Raw genomic sequence first — 24,888 nt, 5'->3', positions numbered from 1 at the left:
TAAATAAAATTAATAAGCTATTTATATTTATTATAATACGTCAAAAACAATAAAATATTTAAATATACAAGTAATTTATTATATACATTATTAAAATTTAAAATATATCTAAAATACGAATTTATTTTTTATATAATATTCTTGCGTGCCAATATCAGATCCAGACTCTGGTTGTTATTTAAATGAAATTTACAACTCTTAAGAACAATAATGTGTTTATTACGTATAAATAAAGTTCATGTAACTGATACAAAAAGTGGCTGAGTGTTGTGAGGGTGCTCAGGTCTTCGTGGCTCTGGTACATCTGCCTCTGTTGGCCTCTGGACTCCCTTATATACAAAGAAGTCTCTTGTTGTTGTAGTCAATAACCTTCTAATTGATATTAATTCTTGGAATTGTTTTCACATTTAAAAACAACAATCTCCAGGATGTCTTCTGTTCTTAATTGGCAATTTGTGGAAATGCAAAAATACATTTAAACGACCTCGATATTTTAACAACTGCCATTATGATGATAAATTATAATGGATTATTATGCTTCTAGCAATATTACATATTATATTATATATACTATTATACTATCATAGGCCATAACAATATATACGAAAAAATAAAAATACAATATCAAAAAATGTATGAATGTTTAAGAAACATAATTATGCATATTAATTATATTACCTATCTTATTATTGCGCGTAAAAATGATATCTTAGTTCTAGTCTCATAACTTTGAACAATTTTTAAAATATGGTTATCTGCGTTAATAAATTTTTTTAGTTTTTTGGGTGGACTCTTACTAGCTTCAAGTTCCTTAGTTAAAAAATACATCTCACCCAGCTTGTACTTTTCGCAAGCATTCGATGAAAGACCACAAACTAGGATGTTGAACTCCCCATTTCGACATTTAGTCATCTATTAGCTGCTTCAGCATGGTTATTAGTCCTATTTGACCATTCAAAACTCGTAAGTATAAATTCCAATTGTGTGGCGGGAATAACACTGTCCGACGACCTCTTTCGTTTCTATTAACCCTTCTAACATAATTGTCCTCAAACCAGTTGTTACGTACCATGTTATTTTACACATATATATTATACGGAGAGGTGATGTGTATACCGAATGGAATAACATATTCAAACAGTGTAGTATCGAATGGCTATGGCGATCACCTGCACATCGTGATATTTAATATAATGAATAAGACATGATCACACGTCCTGGACTTCTCAGAAATGATGAGTAAACGATAGTGTTAACATTGTACTATTTAATATGACAATCAAGACTTGATCACACGTCTTGTAATTCTTAGAACCGATGAAATCGCAGGAAAGGCACCCAACTGAATAATACATTTAATTTAGAGAGCTCCTTTAGGTCATCGGAAGTCACCACCTCCTCAGTCACCACTCTTGACGGTTAACCATATATAAGGGAGACCAGGGCAAGAGCTCAGCAGACGGTTAGGGATATTCGAAACGCTCAGAGGCAGGTCGTAACACCACTCACACCATCTTGTGCTTATAAAATTGTATTCTTGTACGAGTTAATTGTATTAAATAAAGACTTAATCTTTTAACTTGCAAACATTAGTATTTCTATTTCTACGTTGATATATGTATCGACGTTGACATAACGGACGCAACACAGTCAAGTAAAGGTTGTAAGCCTTCTGGTAAATCATCTCCTAATTGTTGTATACCTAGCGGCATCTAGGTTTTCGATAGGAACAAATGAAAGAGCTACCATCATTTTTATAAATATTGAAAAATCAGCATCATTTTTATATCTTGAAGCAAAACCCATTACGTTTACTTTTTTATGGAAGTTTTTTGTTAAATGATACTAACGGAGGTGAAGTGGCCGAGCGGGCATAGGCGTCGGTTGCGTCGCGCACCGTCGCCGGTTCGAATCCCAGTCACGGGCGGCGTCACTCTTCAGGCAGTCACGGTGTCTGGTGGTAGAAGCCACCGCCTCCACCTACCTGGGCATGGCAAGAAACCTACAGGTGCCCACTAGAAATTCTGCCAAATAAAGCGTTAGGTTACTAACGTTAGGCCTACTCCCGGACATTAGCGCCATATGCAAAAAAAAAAAAAATGATACAAACAACTGTGAATTTTTTTAGTGGTCAGGGTATTATATTTTTTATGGTATTAATTACTGATAATTAAAAATAACTACATAACTTAAGGCCATTACTATCAATGTTAATTATGATTAATTAAAAAAAAAGAAATTATATACATAATACTTGTAGCATCAAAAAAGATGTACGAATTAATTGTTGTCCGATAAAATATACTAAAGAAGTTAATAGTTAATTTCCATCGTGAGGGCAATGTATTATTTTAAAACAATTAAAATATATGTAAAGATATCCAATTTTTCATATTACAAATGAACAATTCTATGAAATTTTACAAATGTTAAATTATCGACGTACACAATTTTTACTGTATTATTGACTATTGTATATTTATTTATTTATTTATTAAAAATATACGGGTTGCCCCTTTAACATTAAAGTACAATACAATTTATTAGAATAATAGTAGAAAATTTAATTAAATAAAATATTATATGTAAATAACAGAATTACAATTTAATTAAACATTCATTTAAATAATTAAGTAAGCGATTAAAACATATATATTAAACTTAAAAGTTAAAACAGAGTTTAAGAACATTAGAACAAATTATCATCAAAAGAGGGGTCTTCATTAGCAAGTGATATAATTCGTCTTAAAGGCTCATTTTGCAGATAATTAGTGTTGGCGTTAGGAATATGGAAGGTCACATGAGAGCGAGATATATGCGAAGAGACTTTAAAGTTAATTTGGGAAAGCAAGCAAGGGGAATCAATATGGTTAATAATTAGACCACGAATAAATTTTAAGTTTAAAGTTCTTCTTCGTTCAGCAAGAGTAGGCAGGCCAAGTACGTTAGCGATATTGGTATAGTCGTGAGCCAAGTGGGGAATGCCTAACACAAAACAACAAAATCTCAAAAATCTATGTTGAACACGTTCAAGTTTTTGAAGCATTGACTTTAAGGCCTATTTTAAAACACCAACTAACATAACAATCAAGGTAGCCTTGGAGATTCGCGCAGTCAGCAGCTGAGTTGACTTCAATAAAGAGTTTCAAATCATCTGCGACACAAAAGCTGACACAAGGCAAGGCGTTACGTACCATGACATGGAAACTAAAAGAATCGATGATAAATGTCCACCTTGGGGAACACCAGACGTGAGACGAAAAGATGTTTGATTTGACACCAAATAATTTACCATTGTTGCCTGTTCGTTAGAAAGAACCAAACCATGAGCAAGGACTGCAAACAGACGCTTCAAAATTTTCAGTAAGACTCTATGATTAACAGGTGTCAAACGCTTTGGCTAAGTCAGTATAAACTACATCAACGGAACCGTTTTAAAATTAAAACAAATTGGAAAACAGACTGCATGAGTAGTTGATCTTCGGACGAAACCATGTTGTCTTCAATAAAAATATTATTTACTGATGGTTTGATACTGTTTAAAACCAAAGATTCAAATAGTTATGATAGGTGAGACTGAATAGAAATAGGTCTATAATTAGAAAATATCAGTTAATACCTGATTTATGCACTGACGTGACAGAACTGAGTTTAAATTGAGGGAAAAATAACCTCCCTCATCAAGAGAACGTCTGAACAACAAAAATAGTGGATAGGCTATAATAGAATGCAAATGAAATAGAAAAACGCCGGGGAGCCCATCAGGACCAACATTTTTAGCACCAGACAACGTAGATAGACTATGAAAAACGTCATCAATAGTGATACCTAATAATGTACCTCTATGAATTTATATAAAAAGCACCACTAACACAGTACATTATTATTAAGGCTTCCCTATTAATGTCTACGACCGATTACACTTTTATTTTCATAAAACGATCTGAACGAATGAAAAATGTTTAACAAATTTAATGAAAAATCTTTTTCGTTGTTTTTCCCGTACGCCACTCTAATAATACAATAGTTTCACTCTGTGTCTCAAGTTTTATGATGACGACTGCAGTCTCTCTCCTGATCGTATTTTATTTGTGGTTTTAAATACTTATCATGTTTCCTATCCAATTAAAATATTATTTAAAATACAATTTAACACGCTTTTTATTTTATTTTTCAAATTCAATAACATTTTCAATTAAAAAAATTGTGACAATGGTAACCTCACGTGAAACACATTTGTGTCAATAAAATAACTTTCCATATGTTGTTTAAACATAACTTATTTTATTTGATATGGTTAAATAATATACATATTAGTAAAGTCACCTTAGGTGTAATATTTTGTAACCGACATCTTTAATCATTACGTTTTAGTAAAATTTAATGTAAATACTCATTAATTATTGCTTTAATTTTCCTGAAACATTTTTCGCATTATCAATGCAAATACAGATAAATTATTAGTAATATTTAAATTAAATATATTAAATTTTGTTTTTTAATATTCAAAATAAAGGTCCTAATCTTAAAAAAGATATCTTACCTTAGATGAAAAAACTATAAAATAATTCTAAAGTTCTTTGTGATATTTTTAGTGTATTAATATATGATGATTGATAAAGAAAATTTAAATTTAAATTTATAAAAACTTATAAGACTTAGGAACATTATAACATCCGGCTGATCAAAGGAAAATAATATACTACTAGTATTAATTTGCGTTACTACTGCTAAACAAAATTATTTTTGCTGTTGTGAATATGTCTGAATAATTTATAAAAAAAAACGTGAAAAATTATAATAAAATCAACAAAAAATATGCTTATATCATAGACCAATTAATCCGGAATTTTTATGTAAGAAAATATAAAACATAAAACTGTATAATTATTGCATAAATAATGTAATACCGTATTGTAATAGAATTAAATTTTTATTTGTCAGAATAATTCTCAAGTACATATTTAATATATATTTGAATATTTAAATTTTATAGTTATATACAATATAAAAATCAAGCAATATAATTTATGTACCTAAACTGATAAACTGATGTAAATAATATGTATTACTATATAATACATAATATAAACAATAAAAATTAATTAAGAAACTGAGAATATACTTAAAACAAATACCAGTAATTTGATAATAATGGTAAAATAATTGATAATTATTGGTATGTATGATATGTACCTCATAAATTATAAAATAAAAAAAGTAAAAGTTGTGTAAAAATATTCGGAATGTAAACTCAATAACAGCTTATAGTCATGTCACTATTGTATGACGAGAAAAAGCTGAGGCTTACCAAGACATTTCAACTGTGTGAAACCAAATAATCTAAATTAAAATATGATTAAATATACAATAAATATTAAATTTTACTGATCATATCCTTTAATAAAATCTAAGAGTTTAAGAATTTAGTTTAGCTTCAATTTTTTTTTCATATTTTAAACTTTTCTCACACATATGTGTACCATTTAACCATTTGTGGCATCTCACATTATATTTTTTCATTTTGATTATTAAAACAGATGTCTTTGAAATAAATACATAAAACATTTATTTATTTGTCTTAATGTATATAATCCAATAGAAATAGGCACTCTTTTAGTGTATATGGTGTCATAGTACCTAAGTTGAATGCGATCATTTTAAATTTGTTCTTTGAAAAAAAAAGTTGTAATTATCTAAGTTGATATATCTTTGTAATTATCAAAAAAAAAAAAAAAAACTATGATTTCATATTATAAAGTTTTAATAATATTAACTTTTACAATATATGTAAGCCGCTGTGATTATACTGCAGAGGAAATTAAAAATGGTAACGAATAACAATTAGTTTATAAATATTGTACCTATTTCTAAATAATTGAAAAAGAGGATTAAAAAATTTTAAGTAAAACTAAGGTTAGGTATTTCAAAATGAAACAACACAAATTCACACAATATCAATTTTAATTTAGTTTATTTAGTCTTCGTGTATAACCAAATGATAGGAATAAAAAACTTCATAATAATATTAATAGTACCATATAATGATAATAATAATATATAATATTCTTGCAATTTTATTATTAAGATCATAGTTATCAATAACTATTTAATTCTCATTCGTTTAAGTATCATGAACTTATTTTAACATTTTCAGAAGACTACTTACTGACACAATTTATTACTAAGATTAAAGATCAAAATGTAGACTTTAATGGTATTGATTTGTAAAATTAAATTTCAATTTGATGTCTAGTAATGATTAATTCACATGAAATATTTAATAGGTTATACATTAATAAGTTACAAAAAAAACTCTATAAAATAATAAATATTGATCAAATATGTTATACCTTTCCATTTATTTTATCCTAAGATCACACGATGAGCGAGTAAACCCTGTAGGCCTCACGCGCCTTCGAAAATTATGACCGACACTTATTTAATCTGTGACGAATTTATGTGAATACCCAAATATCTCATAGTATGACTATGTATATCAAACTCAAATATCTAGTGATCGTTTTTGAAATTGACACAACGAAAGAGGAAATGAGATGTTGAATAATGAATTGAAAGTTTTAATATAATAATTATACTGCTAAATGAAGATCCCTTGTTTTTTGTCAAAATATAATTTCTGTTGTTTTAATTATTAAATTAGTTTTTTACTGTCATTATGAATGTTATTATTGTATTATTATTATAACTATTGTTATTCACACAACCATTACTATTATATTCCGATATTTGTATTTATTTATCTATTTGTATTCAAAGAGCATATTCCGATAATTTTTTAATAAATAAATAAATAAATTATAGTTACTATGTATTATATAGTTGGACGGTGTTTGTGAGAAAGGGCACAAGTCAAAATTCACTAGTTTTCAGGAGACAGGAAAAACGTTTCATTTGCAATGTTTTGCTTATTGTTAATTAATTTTTTTTAATTTATATAATTTATATTTTATTTGATTTTTTAGAACAAGGGATAATAATTTTAATTTATCGTTTCATTATTTTAAATGACTTGTGACCATTATCACATTGAATTTAATAATTTTATGACTTGTGCCTTTTCTCACATACTGACTTGTATCTAATCGCACATAAATAAAATCATAATTATTGTGATAAAGGACACATGTCATAAATAAAATAATAATATTATACTGTAATGTTTTTTTAGCAATATGTATTATGTACTACCATTTTTATAACTCAACACCATTTATAAAAATAATTTATTTTTAGGTAACACAAATAACATAAATAAAATAATACATAATAATTATAAATTATTAAAATATATTACAAAACTAATATAATAGTAAAATAAAAATAAGTATAACTCCATAAACTTTTTTTAATTATTAATTTATACAATATATCATTAACTATTAAAATACTTTAGTTTAACCTTAAACAAAAAATAAAAATTACAAACATAACTGTTGATAAGTAGTTTTTTAAAACATTTTTTAAAAAAATAAATAGAAATTAAAAATAATGTAGGAATATAATATTATATAAGTAAACTGATAACTAAATTAAAATTTTAAAATCTCAGGATATGATTAAAAATAAAATACATAAATAAATTAATCATTTTCTTCATCTGACACTATAGGGTCATTTGTATTTTGTTTAGTTTTTAAATTCTGATAAAAACTATGAAAAGTTTCAGGAATATATTTTAAAAGAGAAAGTAGATCCTTTTTATTTTCTTCAGTGATATATACGATATCGTTATATGCTTTTGGAATTGATATATTATTATTTTGAAGTGAATTTTAAATTATGTTAACGTGTAAAATCAAAATAAAATTCTAAATAATTTTTTAATAGTATACAATTAATTGTTTTTAATTTTTAATCAATTTAATTTAAAAAATATAAAAATAAAGATGTATTCACAACCACGTGAACGTAAGTACTGACACTTTTGAAAATTCGAAAATATATTTTGTCTAATAATTAATGAACATAAAGTATAATCTAAGATCATTAATGTATAGTTATTGAATAGAAACAAATAAGATAAACTATAAACAAGTTATTAATATTTAACTAATATTTTCATGTACTTATTTCATACATGCATTATACACTTACAATTTTCACGAGTACTATTATCAAAGTATAAATGTATAATACTACTAAACCACGAAAATTGTCAACATTTACGAAATTTGTAAAATAAAATGCAGAAATTTTACAAATAATGTTAAAATATGTATTTCTGACAAAATATGTAAAAACATGTAAAATAAAATATGTTTTATTTTATTGAAAATCACGTGAAATTAATTTAACATTTGCAGTAGGTACTTAATTTATTATGTTTTTGTAAAATTATGTATCTACTTACAAATCCCAGCCCTAGACTAATGATATACTTTTAATTCATGACAAACACTTACTATTGTTTTTTGTTTTTTGTATTCAGATTCAAACTGATGATTTAAATTTCGACAAATTTCTGTTAATTTTGGTTTAATCTTTAAGTCCCCATCAGTATTGTCTATTAATTTAAATATAAGAATAAATGATGAATACGTAATAAAATTAAGTAATATTATTATTTATAAGTGTATATTATAAGATAATATTGTAATATAATAAACTAATAGAGTACTTACCAACAACCATTTTCAATAACTGTTTACTTCTTTTAGACGTCATAATTAGATGTTAGTAGCTACCAATAATATTATTAAAATATCTTTGCAGCAATTAAAATATTATTATTAAAACACTATACACGGCAACAATGCACTGATTTTAGTTTAATAATTATGCATATTAATATTGACTTGTGCCCTTTCTCACAAACACATTTTTTTTTTTTTTTTATTATGTCTAAACGCACATAGATGTATTTCGGTAAAAACAATAAATAGAATATTTACAGTTGCACCAAACGATAGAGCGTGAAATTTCCTACTAAATTAATGTATAATATGAAAATGTCAAAAAATGACTTATGCCCTTTCTCACAAACACCGTCCAGTTATACATATTATATTCTCTAGTTTATTAATTTAGGAATATAAATTATATTGATTGATTTTAATATTGAATAATAGGACAGTATTAAAATACTTGAACATTTTAAATATGTATTTAAAAATCAATTAATTACAATATAATTCGGATGATACATCATTTATGCAATAAGTCTACAATAGTTTTATTTTTTTATTTTTAATGGTATAAGAACATTAAAACTCTGTGGACCTAAGTGTCTCTGCATTACCAAAGACGACTGTATGTGCACTACATAACCACATTCAAATATTTTTTTGTTCACATACAAAGATACTGTAAAATTACACAGTACAATCCATGTTTACACATAATATAGTGTTCACACTCATATACATATCACCATACTTACATATGAGTAAATAAAATAAAACACAGAATATTAAGTCATATGAAATTTAAACAAAAAATATAATTACGTGAAATGTAAAAAGTTCATAGACTTTAACATTAATTAATTATAAAGTATTCACAATATGTAATTGATAAATCCCACGATCAACCATAGTATTTTATATTAGAACACATAATATACGTAATATTAAACACATTTTAAGTATCAAATAATAAACTTAATGCAGATTTAATATTTGTTTTCAGAATGCGATAGTAATAGATTTTAAATCAGTAAATTATAGTTAATATATTTTACAAATTATTAATAGATATTACATAACTATGATAAAATGGGTTTATCGTATTATATACCTACATAACATAATTTATAATATTTCAAAATTTATTTTATATTAAAATTTACGTATTCATATTTATTAAGTTTAAATTATTTTATTTTATTTTTTAGGATGCGTTGGTAAGACAATTTTTTATGTCAGTAAATTTTTGTTTACACAATTTTCAGTCTATTTGTATAGCATAACCATGATAAAATTATCTAAACTTTTGTGCTAGTCATACTTTTATGATATGTAAACTTAAATTTTTAACTTTTATTCTGTACCTACATTTTAATCTTAATTATACATTATTTTCCTATAGTGATTTATTTTCCAATAAAATTTTCGATTTTATTTAAAGCAATGAACGAATAATTGTTTTTGCTATGGTGTTTGTTTTAAGATTCTAAGGGGAGCAATTCGTTGTTAATTTTCTTAGAATATAAGATTGAACATTTATATTTATATAACTTTTTCTTAATCATTTAAATTAAAATTTTCTATAGAATTCGTCTAAATCTCGAAAAGTATAAATTATTTTGTGGTTAGAAATTCATATAAAATGTAACGGTTTATATCTAACATAATATTAGAAATGTATAATAACTAAAATTGTTTGTAAACAGTTATTGATGGAGTTACTCATTATTAGTAATCATAACGATAATTACCCATCTGGCAAATAATAACGAATACTGGTCGAAACTCGCAGTACATTTGACGCTGCTACCGACCATTTTTGTGATAGCAATTCTCTGTTTAACCATGCTTGTTATCTGAATTATGATTTGGGTAATTTGCGTGGAGGATTATGGACATTTGCACTGATCCCGAAAATTGTACGACTATCGGCAGTTAACGATTGGGTTTTTCGTGCTTTTCGTTACAGAACACGGGACCGACCCGATGTAATTGCCGATAGACCGGGTATAAAAGGCCCCACGACACGACCATCAATACCATTCTCCGTCTTTCCGACTTTGTAGTAAGACCCACCCGGGCAGACTTGCACAAACAGGAAAGGCGGCTTCCCAGACCATACTTATCGAACGGTTTGTGACTCGGTCAATGGTGCAATGGTTGGAGTTATTCTGGCATTGCATCGATCAGTCACCTACCCTGTGGTGCAATAGTCAGAGTAATTCCGGCATTGCATCGGTCGACACACCGTTCGATAAGCCCCCTCCCCTGTCGTGCTCCGTCGTGTCGTGGCGTCGTGCAGCTTCTTCCGCACCTTTGTTTTGTTATAATATAGTTAAACTTTAAAACTCAGAGTGTTTTCTTTTTCTTTCTTTTCTTTGTATCGTTCTAACAACCTGTATTAACAGCTAGTATTTTAGACATGGACCTTGCCTAATTCGCCGCAGTGAATACTTATAGTACGTTCTTCGGAGAACGATGCAATGTGACACAAACTTCGATATGGCTTAAGGAAAACTTAAATTTAAATAAGAAAAACAACACTGATTTAACTCAGGAAAAGAAAGAATTCCAGCTGTCGCTTGCAGAGTCTTGTGTGTATGTCGTATGGTAGTTTTGAGAAGAGCTCCTGCTCGTTTGTCTGGTGCGCCCTCGCTCATCATTTTTGTCGGTGCTCATGCACTCGATAGTTTGGCTGGTGCTCATGCACTCATGGCTTAGCTGGTACTCGTGCACTGCTGAGAGAAGACGACCTGGTCAAGCCAGCCAGAGTCGCAGGCGATGCCTTCAAAAAAATGACTCAGCGTTTTTCGAAGAAATAGTCTTTCTTCTAGACGACAGAGAGATTCATTGTTCCATGGCTTGTCTCTGATAGCTAACGAAATTGGTTCATACGATTTGCGAGGCATTGTTATAACCCACGTGTCAATCCCCTTGTGACCATATAATATAAGTCGTTTTCTTTTATCAGTGGCGAAAGGATGTTTATAGAGTTTAGACTGCGTGCGATAACTTAACCGTTAATTTATTTGATTGAATTTTATGTATATGTAATAAACAATGATATGTAAGCATATCATTGCAACTGTAAAAACAAATAAAACTGAAAATAAAATACACATAAGGTAAATAATATTTTAAGTTCAATTCCATAAATATATATATTTAAAAAAGATTCACTATTTTAGTTATTTTTTTCAAATTAAAAAATATTATTCAGGACTACTTGAAACGTCTGACGCATATTATTAAATTTCTTACTTACAATGACATTTTTATAATATATTATTTTGGTAAAAATCAATTTAACTTACCATTTCTATTATTATTATTATTATTAAAGAGTTTATTTGAATATTAATGTATTATAAAATATATAGTGGCAAATCATCTTTGCTTAGAATCGTTTTTACAAATATTTATTTTCTTTATTCAAATTAGACATATACATTACAGTGACATACTGATAAACTGATAACCAGGAATTGGGACTTTATGCATTTATACATTTGTTCAAGAAATAGATAGAAGAAATCGGATTCGATTCATATTTTTTTTTTTATACTTATAAGGGTGTCAAATTCAAAATTTATATTTTATTATGTTTATGTATGCGCATTAAATCCCGAGCCCTGCTGATAACTGATGAATTACATTCAAACAATAAATATACATCAAAGTAGTTACCAAATTATTCTATAATTTTCATAAAATATTTTTTAATTCAATTTTATGTTTACTTATATTATATGTTTAATATTGGAAACAAAATAACAGACAATTTAAAAGTAGTCGGGTTTATTTGTAAGTACCTATATTAATTTATAGTAACAAAATTAAATGTTAGCAGACCAATTTTTGTAATTTTTATAATATATTTAATCATATGAAATAGTTGTAATTATTTTATAATTATTACCAGATCTGTGAATTTAAAACTATGAATAAACCTTCAAAAATTCTTTTAAAATTTCAAAAATGCAATAATATATGCACCTAAAATGATAAAAATTTAGTATCATAGCAAACATCGAAAAGGTACTTAACGTTAATAAACTACTAAAATTATTAATCAACCAACTTGATCTGGAAATTTGTGAATGATTTACTGATATGCCTCAAATAAATAGCAATATTGCCTTATTTTATCGAATTATTAACTTTAACTCGCATACAGCTGGTGTAAACTATAAATTTAACGTGCATACAGCCTGTGTAAATAAAAAATATGTTCTCAAAAATAATTAACAGAATTTGATTAAAAATACGAAAAAATTAATTAAAATAAAAATATGATCCAAAATTTTTAAAACGTCCAATAATTCAAAAGAAAAGTTTCATAAATGGATTTTTTGTTACAGCATAATTAAAATTTACAATCAGTTTAAAAAATACATTTCCTACAAATTCCCAACCCTAATTATTACATATTATGTGTATTCAATATATGTTAATATTAAAATTTTGCGATACATATAAACACGTATAATATAAGGAAGTAATAAACGTCAAATGAATTATATGCATCTAATGTAGATTCCGTGCCACTAATAAATTACGCTCTTGCAATGATGGATGGTAAGTAATTTTGTGAGGTTACAGTTTATATCTTTAAAATATTTCTGATGCCTACGCTTAAAATAATATTAAAACATATAATATACTGTTACACCCTATACAGCATATATCGTAAATCTATATAATAAATGAATACAATTTAACATTTTTTTTTTTTTTAAACTCATATTTGCGGATAATAATCATGAAATATTAGCTAACTATGGATTCACCTCGTTTAATAAAAGTATGAAATACATGTTAAACGAAGATATATTAAATGAGGTGAGTTTTGTAAATTTATTTAAAATGTTATACTCATCAATTAAACTGTCTTGTTTAAATCTAAACTATATATAATTTTTTGTTTTTAATTTTTATGATAAAAAATCAAACAGTCATTATAGTTCTTTTAATATCTACATAAATACTTAATGTTTATAAAACGAAATTAATAATTATAAGAAATAATCTACACTCAATACACATTAAATCAAAACTTTCAAAATGTAATATTATAAATTATTTAGTTGAAAACCTTAGAAACTAATTAGCATATTAAAAAATTAACGCTAGCATAGTATTGATTATTTTTTAAGACTTTGTAAATGAGAATGAGAACAATAATATTATAATAAATCAATTATAATTTTCAAAGCAATTTCAATATTTTTTTCTTCAAAATATTTCTTTAAAATACGGATGATATTTACCATAATTTAAGTATAGTTCTATAAATTGTTTATTTACATCTGTCTTAACATTTGAAACTAATTTCTATTTGTATTAATAAACATTCCTTCGACTAACCAACTATAAAAATGATACCTGATAACGATATCATAATTAATTTTATTATTCAGTATGTCAATAACACATTCCAATTAGACGATAAAATAAAAAAAAAAAACGCTTTAGATGTTACTTTAATGAATTTAAATACTTACTGTATATGTATAACCATTGAAGTAAGACACTAGAAAAAACTAGGTATTAATCATTATCGATTATCAACAAGTTTCACACAATGAATGTTAAACAAAAGAAGATGTTGTTAACTTTAGATAGGTATTTGAATAATTAGTAACAAACAGAATTTAACTCACATTCTGCTTTTTGTAGTTCAGTATTTTTTTTTTGTTTTTTTGAAATTATGCAATGATGATTATGGAGAAAATCTTCATTTTTTTCAATTTCATGGAATTTTATTGCTAAAATTACAAATCAAAGATTTATTGTGTTTTATTTTGTTTCCAGCAAAAAGATAAGTATGGCGATTCAGTAATGGAAGAGCATAAAATTTATGGTATGTTATTTAATGCATTTTGATACCTAATCGCTATAGACAATTATCTTTTATATATCATAACCAAAGTTTTAAATCATTCAATTAATCAGGGTTTTGTTGGTTAAAAAAACCTGTTGCTTGTTACAACTATCGACTGTATACCCAAACTACATTCAGGCAAACATTTTTGATAACTAATTGTAATGTTATATAGACGATAATATAATAAGTTAAATTTAAAAATAACTTATTGTTATTACATATTCACATATTATCATTGTGATAAGCAAGTTTGAGTGTATCAGTTATTAATTAATAAATGATAGCCAAATAATTTTGTCCACATAATAAGAATCCTAATTTTATTAATTTGTCATTGATGAAAACATTTGTATTATATTATTATCACGTAGAATTTGACACATATTTTTAAAAATACTGTTAAAAATAAGGAAACTAATATATAGATTATAACTATTTATAATATTTATAATTTTTGACAGAATATATACACGCGTACTACAATGAATGTAAAAGTTTTGAACCTAGGCGTAAGTATTATTCTTAAAATGTTTCAGGTTTTATAAGTGTTTGTACGAATTAATAATAAAGTTTGTTTTAAACGTGTTGAACTTTTATTTTTGATTGTATTTTTATATTTATTATGCATCAAGTGAAAAAGAAAATAGAATCAAATAATACAGTTTTTTTATTTCATTTATTACAGCTCCCCTGTTAAATGAAATGGAATATTGTATAGAACAAAGTGAGTAATAGTATAAACATGTACATAAAATAAATTCAAACTTTTTTAGTATACATTTTCCATCCTACGTTTTATACCAAAAAAAGGTATGAGTTTATCAAACATAAACAATATGCGCAGTAGTGGAAAGTTCTACGGTTTATACTTTTAACAAAAAAAAAATATAAAAATCGTTAAACGAATGATAGCTGTTTTTATTTAATTAACAAATGTTGTCAAAATATACGAACTTAAACTTCATAGCAGAAAACGATGGGTTTTAAACCAATATCGAATTTGTAAATTTGTGAGATGGTTATATATTTAGAATAAAATACAATAAGAATGTCGAGTTTATATTAGATAATATAGCTTTTAGTTTTTGAATATATCCCATAATAAGATAAAAATAATAAGAATATATATACGAGTACAACATCAATTTTTAAAACTAAATCAATGTTTATTGTTTAAGATTAATATCATTGACGTCAGTATAGTGTGACGTAAACATTTTAACATGTTTATTTATGCTCAGTCATTGAACTACTTCGAAAATATACGTATTTTGTGTTCAGTTAATATAACAATAATTATTTGTCTTTTATCAGTCTCAATCATTACGTGTAATTAATTGAGAATACTTTATTAGTTATTAGGCACTTAAATTATTTGATTTTGACGTGGTTTTTCAAGTACCTAACTATCGTTAAAAAAAAAAAGAAAAGAAAAGAAAAGCACCTTGAAAATATAAAATGTAGGCATGTACAGCCTGATTTAAAGAATGGGTCGACTTCTTTAAAAGTATCAGATATAAAAATACAAAATCATAGATAAAAGTAACTTTTATTATTTAATTTTATTAAAACCCTTAAATATCTGTATACATTACCTTTATTTTTTGGAACGAATTCAATCGTTTTTTATTATTAATTACAGATCTACCAGAAATTAAAAAAATTCCTGAATTAATAATGGTTTTAAAACATACTTAAAATAATCACCTGCCAATATACTGATTGATAAAGGAAATACTATGGTTATTAATTTTAGTTAATTGTTAATTATGGCTGTAAAATTAAATAGATAGGTACTGTATAATATGTATTTTTCTATATTAATTGTTTTTACATAATATGAGGTTTTTCGCACTAACGTCTCAGACCACCAGTTCTTCGGCGACCGTTTCTACTTTTATTGTTATTTCGCAACCGTCGTCCGGTACTTTTGTCGGCGTGACGTTGTGCGTACCTTTTAATACCACGTGATTTATGTGCATTACGCACTAATATTTTCTGTGTGCGTGTTTAAAGTGCCTTATACGATTACGTAAAATGATGTGCGTCTGGTGTTTAAAATGTACATCAAATTAACGACATGGTGAGTTCAACGACCTAAATCATGATATTTTATCCGTCGTCGTTGCCGTATTCGACCGTTAATTGTGACTACCGTCATCGTTATTATATATATTTAAATGTATTATTATTTATTATTATTTGTTTATATCATATTTCCATATTGTATTTCTTTAGTGTATTTTATATGTATATTATTATGTTATTATTATTATTCCAATATTGTCCAAAGAAACGTCTATTGTAGATTCATTATCTGTTATACCGTGATATACTGATAAAGTAATCATTAATTAACTGTATTACTAAAAAAAATGTAATACATATCCCCATACATCGAGCGTGTCGTCTAACAAACTGCTCCAGCAAATACTGACGGCGTAAACAAATTGAATGTAAATTTTAATATTATTCATACCTACTTGCTATAATTTTTATAGTATCTCTTATTTATTACATAATGTATGTACATGTATACCATTTTTTAAATTGAGTTTTTCTGTCAAAAAAGAAATAATAATAATAATAATAATGAATAAATATGACTAATATTCACTGAAAAGTATATAATAATTAATATATTATTAATTATTGTAATAATTTTACTATGTTTCATGCGTTTATAATTCAATTTCTTGACGGGCACGGCCAAAACTTTAAGTTTGCTTACATCTGAGCAATAGTATATTAACAATGTAAATATTGATTAGACATTGACGTAAATAGTTAAATAGATAATAAATCTTCGAGCTAATGTTAGAATATAATAAACTACGTAATAAAATCAGATTAAAACTTAAACAAGAATGATTACAGAAACCAGAATATTTGATAGTTCTTAATATTTTCAAACAGGAAACTGCGTCGGATAAAATGTTTTTATATGAGGAGAAACTTTGTACTTCGGCTTTCAACTGTTGACTTAGTTTTTGGCATTTTTAAGATTTATAAAGTTGAATATCTTTTTAATATTATTCATAATGTTATGTGTTCAGTATCGGTTTAGAAAATCATAAGTACCTACGTGTCATATTCTGATATTCACAACTATAAAGCTTTTAAAGTATACCTATAAGGCCCTTACACACTAGGCGAATAGTTCATGTGCGGATGCATTTTAAATGATCACCTAAAATTAAACATGTGCGATCGATCGTGTATTTCATTAATTCGCTTTACACAGGTAGTATAAATGGTATAAAATTTAATAGAAGTTGTTAAAATTTAAGCAAACGTTCGCGGGGATGTACAAACTATGTTAGATATTTCATCTTATTGAATAAACCGACAATTAATTATATTATTTATTCAATACCAATGGATTGGTGTTGATAATTGGGAGTACCTTATAGGTACAACACATATTAAAAAAAAAAAAACAAAAATAAATAAAAATGAGTTAAAATACACAAAATTAACGTAAATTTTGTAAAAATTATCTATTAAATACAACTGTATTTAACATAATAAATACAAAATAAAAATTACACATTATAAAAAATTGTTATACAACGACACCAATTACATTTCTGTTTAAAACTGCATATCACATTAAGAAAAAAATGCAAGTCTTCAAAATCCTTGTTCTACACATCACAAATTAAATGTTTTTAGATTTTCTTACTATTCCTATGACTGTGAACTTATTAAATCAATAAAATGTATACCCTTTACTCATCCATTATTGGTCATTTACTTAGCGTTGGATTATTTTTATTTTTATTTTTAAATACTTTAAATTATTATACATAAACTTTCCGATACTACGTTTGATTTTTATCAAGTGAATTAATAATAAAACTAATTTATATTTTTAAAATATTGTTGCGTCCGTTATGTCAACGTCGATACATATATCAACGTAATCAAATATTCAGCTAAATATTTAAATTAATTCATTTCTATACTTTGTTTAACTTATTGCCTAAAATCAATTATAACGTAATAACTATTATAAATAACACTAACATTCATTTAATATTTTTTTAAGAGAATAAAGAAAAATGTTTGCCAGTATGTATTATTATATTATTTATTTTAATATAATAAAGTTTAAATTATTCAATTTAAGAGTTATTTATAATAATTACGAGTGTATCTTACTCTCATATATTAAGTTTTCATAAACCTAAATAAAATACATACAATTTACTATTAAAAATAATTTGTAACAAAAAGAATTTTTATTACTTTTATTTACATGTTTTATAGTGAAACGTCTTGTTGTATTTAAGTAAGGCCATACATTTGTTTTCACTACTTAATATTTTATACTCCATTAAAACACATTTATTACGTATTTTCATCAATAATTATTAATCCATTAAAACCCTAAAATACAAACGTTTTATGATAGTATTTGTGTATGCGATTTTAAAATAAAACTCTTATAAGGTATTAAAGAGTTATAAATAAATAATTATTTAATAATATGATATTCGTTATGTCTAATTGATTTTTATTGTTAACTTCCATCACTGACAAAGTGTTTTCTTGATTTGTCTGTAGTCTGTACCTTAGTAGATTCATAAACCAAATAAAAGTGATAAATTTTTATATTTTCATTGATGAATTTTTATGTGTGAAGTATTGGTGAAAATGTTGAATTTCAAAATTTTCGTTTTTAATATATAATCTAGCAATCGTACTCAAGATATACAACAATTACTGTTTGGTGCGATAAGTCTGCTGATTTATCGTCGCCCTCCTCTTGTATATGTATGATTTTGATTTGACCGCTGTAACTTACACTCTTGTTCTCTTGGTCTCGTACGACATCGTCGAGACGTGGTCGAAATGTTTATAACGTGCGTGCCGAACCTCGTGGTCCGGGTGTGCTGTCTTAGAGCTGTTATTTGCGCTTTACATTAATACATATACATATATGTGAACATATATCCACCTACTAGTTATTTGCTGTGAGTTCATTAATGGGCAGTTTATCATTTGGTCCATACCGGTGTTCTGATCTCACGCAGCCTTTGCCAACATCCGTCGTTCGATATTGGTGATATTCGGATGTCTTTTTTTGTGTCAGATTATTTGGGCGCCCTAATTTGTTACTATTATTATTATTATTACTAATTTATTATCTTAATATTTATATTATATACTATTGTAGCACGACGGTGCGAAAAAACAAGTTCTTGTTCGTATTATTATATTTATTATTTTTGGTCACCCGTCCCTTTTACAGGTCACCATATTATTATAGTTGTTATCGAGATAAATTTTTGGGTATTAACTTCCCGAGTATATATTTTCTTTTGTCATCACCATTTAAGGCCAACCGCCACCCCCCGCAGGAGCCTTTGTGGTACATTTTCTGGTAGCAGAGCGTGGTTACTTTTTACATTTATCTCGTATTATAACTTTTATATATCCATCCATACGGTAATTAGCCGCTCCGGTCGGTGTGACATATTGTGATTGGGTTTTTTTTCTCTGGTGTCTATATAATTTCGTCATTTTGTTAGCTAATCATTAGTATATAGAATCTATCATATTATTATCTATCTCCTCGTTATCGATTGTCGATAGTGAACAGACACCGGTTCTTGGTGTCACGTACGACGCACTTATACGTATAGTATTATATCGCGTATATTTATTATTATATTATATCTATATTTTCCTAGTTCATCTTTCTGTTGTATAACAAATCTTTACGATGGACGATCAGGAGGCCCGCCGTATTAACCGCACGCTTAAAAAGGCCACCTTGCGTCGTAATGAGTGTATTAAAAATATACGCGCGATACACGCGCTCGCGCAGCGTTGCATTGAGGAGGAGGACTTAGTTCCCCAATTGGTAGTTCTTTTAGCTGAAATCAAAGAGTTATGGACAGCGTTCACAGCGGAGAGTAATACGGTTATTGATTGTTTAGTGGATTTAGATCGAGATTCCGAGTATTCTGTTGATCAGGTAGCAGAGTTACGTGAAATGATGTCGTATTCCCGCGCTACAGCTGATCGCTACCTCACAAATCAACATAGTGCTGAGAGGTCATTGCGTAAAGGGTCTGTCACGTCCCACGTAGATTATGGGTCCGCGAATGAGTCTATCCCTGAGGGGGATAACATTGTATTTAACCCCCCCAATAGTAATGCTGATGCTGTACTTAATAGCTCACGTGGGGTACAGGGGGCAAATGTTCCGGTTGAAAATGAAAATGTATGTGTACGTAATGTGTCTAACTTAAAACTTGCACGATTGCCGGAAATTCCGTTGCCCATATTTCACGGTGATATTTTTAAGTGGTTGACCTTCCGAGACCGTTTTATCTCTATGGTCGACCAGCGCCCCAATATTACAGATATAGACAAGTTCTATTACTTAACAGGTTGTTTGCGAGACAACGCGCTAGAGGCGATAGCCGGCATACCGGTATGCGGCAGCAATTATCAACTCGCGTGGTCTACATTGATAGCGCGATTCGATAAACCGCGGCTAGTAGCGTCTTCACTTATCGAACAACTATTAAACGCACCTAAATTCGCAAATGAAACGCTAGTTGATTTAAACAAATTTTTATTGGTCTTTGACGAGGGGGTTTCAGTACTTGAGTCAATGAAACTTCCGAACCTGGGTGACTTTATTTTATTTTCTTTGGCATCGCGGTGCTTACCGTCGTATTCAATTAAGCTTTTTGAAGCTCAGCTCGCAAGTGGATTTCCAACTGTTAGAGACTTATTGTTCTTTGTAAAGTCTCGTGTTAATATATTGGAGTGTGTACCCAGTGCGCCGCGTGAGTCCGTTCACAAACCATCAAAACAGTCCGCTTCTCAAAATTCGTATGTCACCCCAAAACATTATAATTCCGGCCCTAATAATTTTAAAAAGCCACAGTCCACATCGTTAATGACCAGCACAGGGACATCAAAATCGAATGTTTCGTGTCCAGTCTGCAAGGGGTCGCATATAGTATCGAAATGCAACAAATTTACGGGATGGTCCGTAGACGTTCGGGAAAAATGGGTGCGTGAAAATCGGTGTTGTTTTCGGTGCCTACGCGTGGGCCATTGGGCCCCGGAGTGTAAGTCCCCTGTGCAATGCACTAACTGCCCTCGCAGACATCATCCACTGTTACATACTTCGAACACGGTTATTAGTGATAGGGACAGTAACCCAACATATAGTAGTCAGTTGAACCGCGAAGAAACCACGGCACAATCGTCTCTTCTCGGCAGTAATGCGCAAAATTCATCGTCCGTCGTTCTTGGGACCGCGCTAATTCATATCCGCGACTGTGGCGGTATGTTGCACACTAAGCGCGCTTTGGTTGATTCTGCATCCCAGATAAGCGCGATCACCGTGGACTGCGCCGCCCAATTGGGTTTAAGAGTATCTCGTTGGACCGCCCCTATTTCGGGTTTGTCCGGTACATCAGTACAGGACGTTAGGGGGCAGGTAAATTGTAACATACAGCCTAGATTTGCGACTAACCCGACCTTCAATTTCACAGCGTGGGTATTCCCCACTATTACAGCTCAAATGCCCAGCCAACCGATATCTGATCAGGTGGCAGATAAGTACCAAAATCTCGCACTCGCTGACCCCTCATTTACTTTGCCAGATAAGATTGATTTACTGCTCGGCGCGGATCTATTTGCGCGCATATTAAATGGCAAACGCGTGTCGGTAGGCGATGCCTATCCGGTGGCATTCGGGTCCGTTTTCGGCTGGATCATAATCGGCCCAGTTCCACTGTCGAAAAATCCTGTATCCAGTTCACACTTAATTTCGTTGGTCTCCTCAATCGAATGTCTTATGGATAATTTCTGGCGCGTAGAGGAACCAGAAACACCCCCTAATGACTTTACGTGTGACGGGCAGTGTGAAGTAATGTTCCGTAAAAAATATTCGCGAGATAATTCCGGACGTTATGTAGTTCCTTTATTATTTCGCCAACCGGTGGCAGACACCACCTTTGCAGGTTCGCGTACGGTAGCGCTCAAACGGTTTGAGTCACTTGAACGCAAGCTCGCGTCCGACAGCCGCCTACGGGAGGCGTATTGTAATTTCATGGCAGAGTACATCTCGTTAGGTCACATGTCTTTAGCAAAAACCGAGGGGTTATACTTTATCCCCCACCATGCGGTGTTCAAGTCTTCTGACGTCGAAGCGAAAATTCGCGTTGTATTTGATGCATCTGCGCAATCATGTGCGAGCGCTTCGCTCAATCAGTGCTTATTCTCGGGTCCCAAACTGCAACAGGACGTGATAGATGTTCTCGTATTATTTCGCCTATCGCGTCATGCATTTACGGCAGATATAAACAAAATGTACCGACAAATTTTAGTGGACCCTGAACACAGACGTTATCAGCACATTTTATGGCGCGCATCCCCGCAAGATGCACTCGAAGAATACGAGCTAAATACCGTTACATACGGGGTAAACTGTGCCCCTTTCCTCGCCATTCGGGTTCTCCACCATATCGCCGAACATGATTGTACTGATGTCCCCGCTGTTCGTGACGCGTTATTATTCAGTACATATGTAGATGACATTTGTGTCGGAGGGGATACCGTAACCGAGGCGCTCTCACTTCAGCGTGATTTAATAAACATATTAAAACAGTCCGGTATGAGTCTAAAAAAATGGTCGAGCAACACCATCGAGGTATTACAACAGGTGCCCTCTGAGGATCAAGCATGCGGGTTATTATCATTTGATGATGAAACTGGTGGGGGTACTAAAGTTTTGGGACTCCAATGGTCGCAACGGGATGACACTTTTAGATATGCTTGTCAGTCCGAAAACCTAATAACAACTAAGCGAGGCATGTTATCATTAATTGCGCGCATATTTGACCCGCTCGGCTTATTGGCGCCCGTAATATTTTTAGCAAAACATTTAATGCAGCGCGTGTGGCAACTCGGTATTTCTTGGGATGAACAGCTGCCCCCCGAAATACTTGACGTATGGAATAAGTTTGTGGCGGATCTCCCGATTTTACAAAAAATAAACATTCCGCGATTTATTGGTACTCATTCCGGTATCCAAGGTCACTTATGCGGGTTTTGTGACGCGTCTGAAAAGGGTTTTTCGGCCGTCGTATATTTAAGACTTCGCAGTCGTTCTGGACCAGTAATTTCTCTGTTAGGTGCAAAAACGAAGATGGCTCCAACTAAGGCCTCAACGATTCCACGGTTGGAACTTTGTGCCGCCGTTTTGTTAGCTCGTTGGATGGCCCGGCTTAAATTCACCCTTGAGCGCAAAATTAAAATTACTCAAAGTTATGCCTGGTCAGACTCGACTACCGTGTTAAGCTGGCTTAAATTACCTCATGATAGCTTTAAAATTTTTGTGTCAAATCGGGTACACAAAGTGACGACGTTGCTCCCCGCCTGCAATTGGAATTATATACCATCGACTAGTAACCCTGCAGATTGTGCGTCACGTGGTATTTTCCCTGCTGAGCTAGTAAACCATGAACTATACTGGGGTGGGCCGGACGTTTTATATCGTGATGAAACTGAATGGTTGACGTTAGGTCCGAAGTTACTCACTGACGGTTTACCGGAGATGAAAACCTCTCCATTAACGACGTTTATCACCAATAATAAGGAACCTCCCGAACCTGAGTGGTACGTGCGGTTCTCGTCTTACATTCATATGATTCGTGTTATCGCTCGTATGTATAGGTTTATCAATGGCTGTAGACGTCTAGCGCATAAAACCGATTTTTTATCACGTACTGAATTGGACCACGCCGCCGTGGTCGTTGTAAAATGTTCTCAACGAATCGCATTTGGCAAATTGTTTCACGATCTCTCAAACAATCTTCCGATCAGCGTCAAACCAGTGGCACGTCTTCGTCCGTTTATAGATCCCCGCGGGTTAATTTGTGTAGGCGGCCGTTTGTTAAATGCCGATATACCTAATACACAGAAACACCCGATTTTATTAAGCAAATCATCCCACATATCGTTTTTATTGATTCGCCATTGGCACGATATCACCGGTCATGGGGGGCCGAGAATTCTGACATCTCTTATTAACCGTTCATACTGGATTCTATCGCTTAATACCCTTATCAGAACCGTTCTTAACAAATGCCTCACTTGCGTCCGTTTAGTGTCCGTCAATCCACAACCGGTCATGTCCGATCTCCCTACATCTCGTGTGACAGAGTGCCATCCGTTCTCGCGGGTCGGTATTGATTTCGCTGGTCCCTTAGTGATGACCGAACACCGGTTGCGTAAGGCCCGTCAATACAAGGTGTATATAGCTGTATTTGTTTGTTTCGTGGTAAAAGCAGTTCACCTTGAATATGTGTCGGATCT

At 30.0% G+C, this 24,888-nt stretch overlaps 2 protein-coding genes and 1 pseudogene across 2 annotated transcripts; 2 read left to right on the top strand and 1 right to left on the bottom strand.

Moving 5' to 3' along the window:
* Window positions 1–678: 678 nt before the first annotated feature.
* Window positions 679–3,197, bottom strand: LOC112593378 (annotated as a pseudogene).
* A 2,433-nt stretch (window positions 3,198–5,630) lies between these two features.
* On the top strand, window positions 5,631–17,045 carry LOC112593381. The gene is made up of 10 exons (XM_025337758.1): window positions 5,631–5,830; window positions 9,652–9,660; window positions 9,857–9,865; window positions 12,426–12,452; window positions 13,185–13,226; window positions 13,423–13,490; window positions 14,463–14,511; window positions 14,997–15,044; window positions 15,221–15,259; window positions 16,178–17,045. The coding sequence occupies exons 1-10, from the start codon at window positions 5,743–5,745 to the stop codon at window positions 16,231–16,233; spliced, it is 435 nt and encodes a 144-aa protein (XP_025193543.1). The 5' UTR covers window positions 5,631–5,742; the 3' UTR covers window positions 16,234–17,045.
* Window positions 17,046–20,266: 3,221 nt separating this feature from the next.
* LOC112593380 lies at window positions 20,267–24,853 on the top strand (the record flags this gene model as incomplete). Its single annotated transcript, XM_025337757.1, has 1 exon — window positions 20,267–24,853. A coding segment is annotated over exon 1 (4,587 nt), but the record flags the coding sequence as incomplete, so codon positions are not given.
* Between the last annotated feature and the right edge of the window lie 35 nt (window positions 24,854–24,888).

The sequence above is a fragment of the Melanaphis sacchari genome, unplaced genomic scaffold (genome assembly GCF_002803265.2).
Source record: "Melanaphis sacchari strain LSU unplaced genomic scaffold, SCAv2.0 Contig201_pilon_pilon, whole genome shotgun sequence".
Taxonomy (NCBI): domain Eukaryota; kingdom Metazoa; phylum Arthropoda; class Insecta; order Hemiptera; family Aphididae; genus Melanaphis; species Melanaphis sacchari.
The sequence above is the reverse complement of the archived record's forward strand: the minus strand, read 5'-3'. Positions and strand labels throughout refer to the sequence as shown.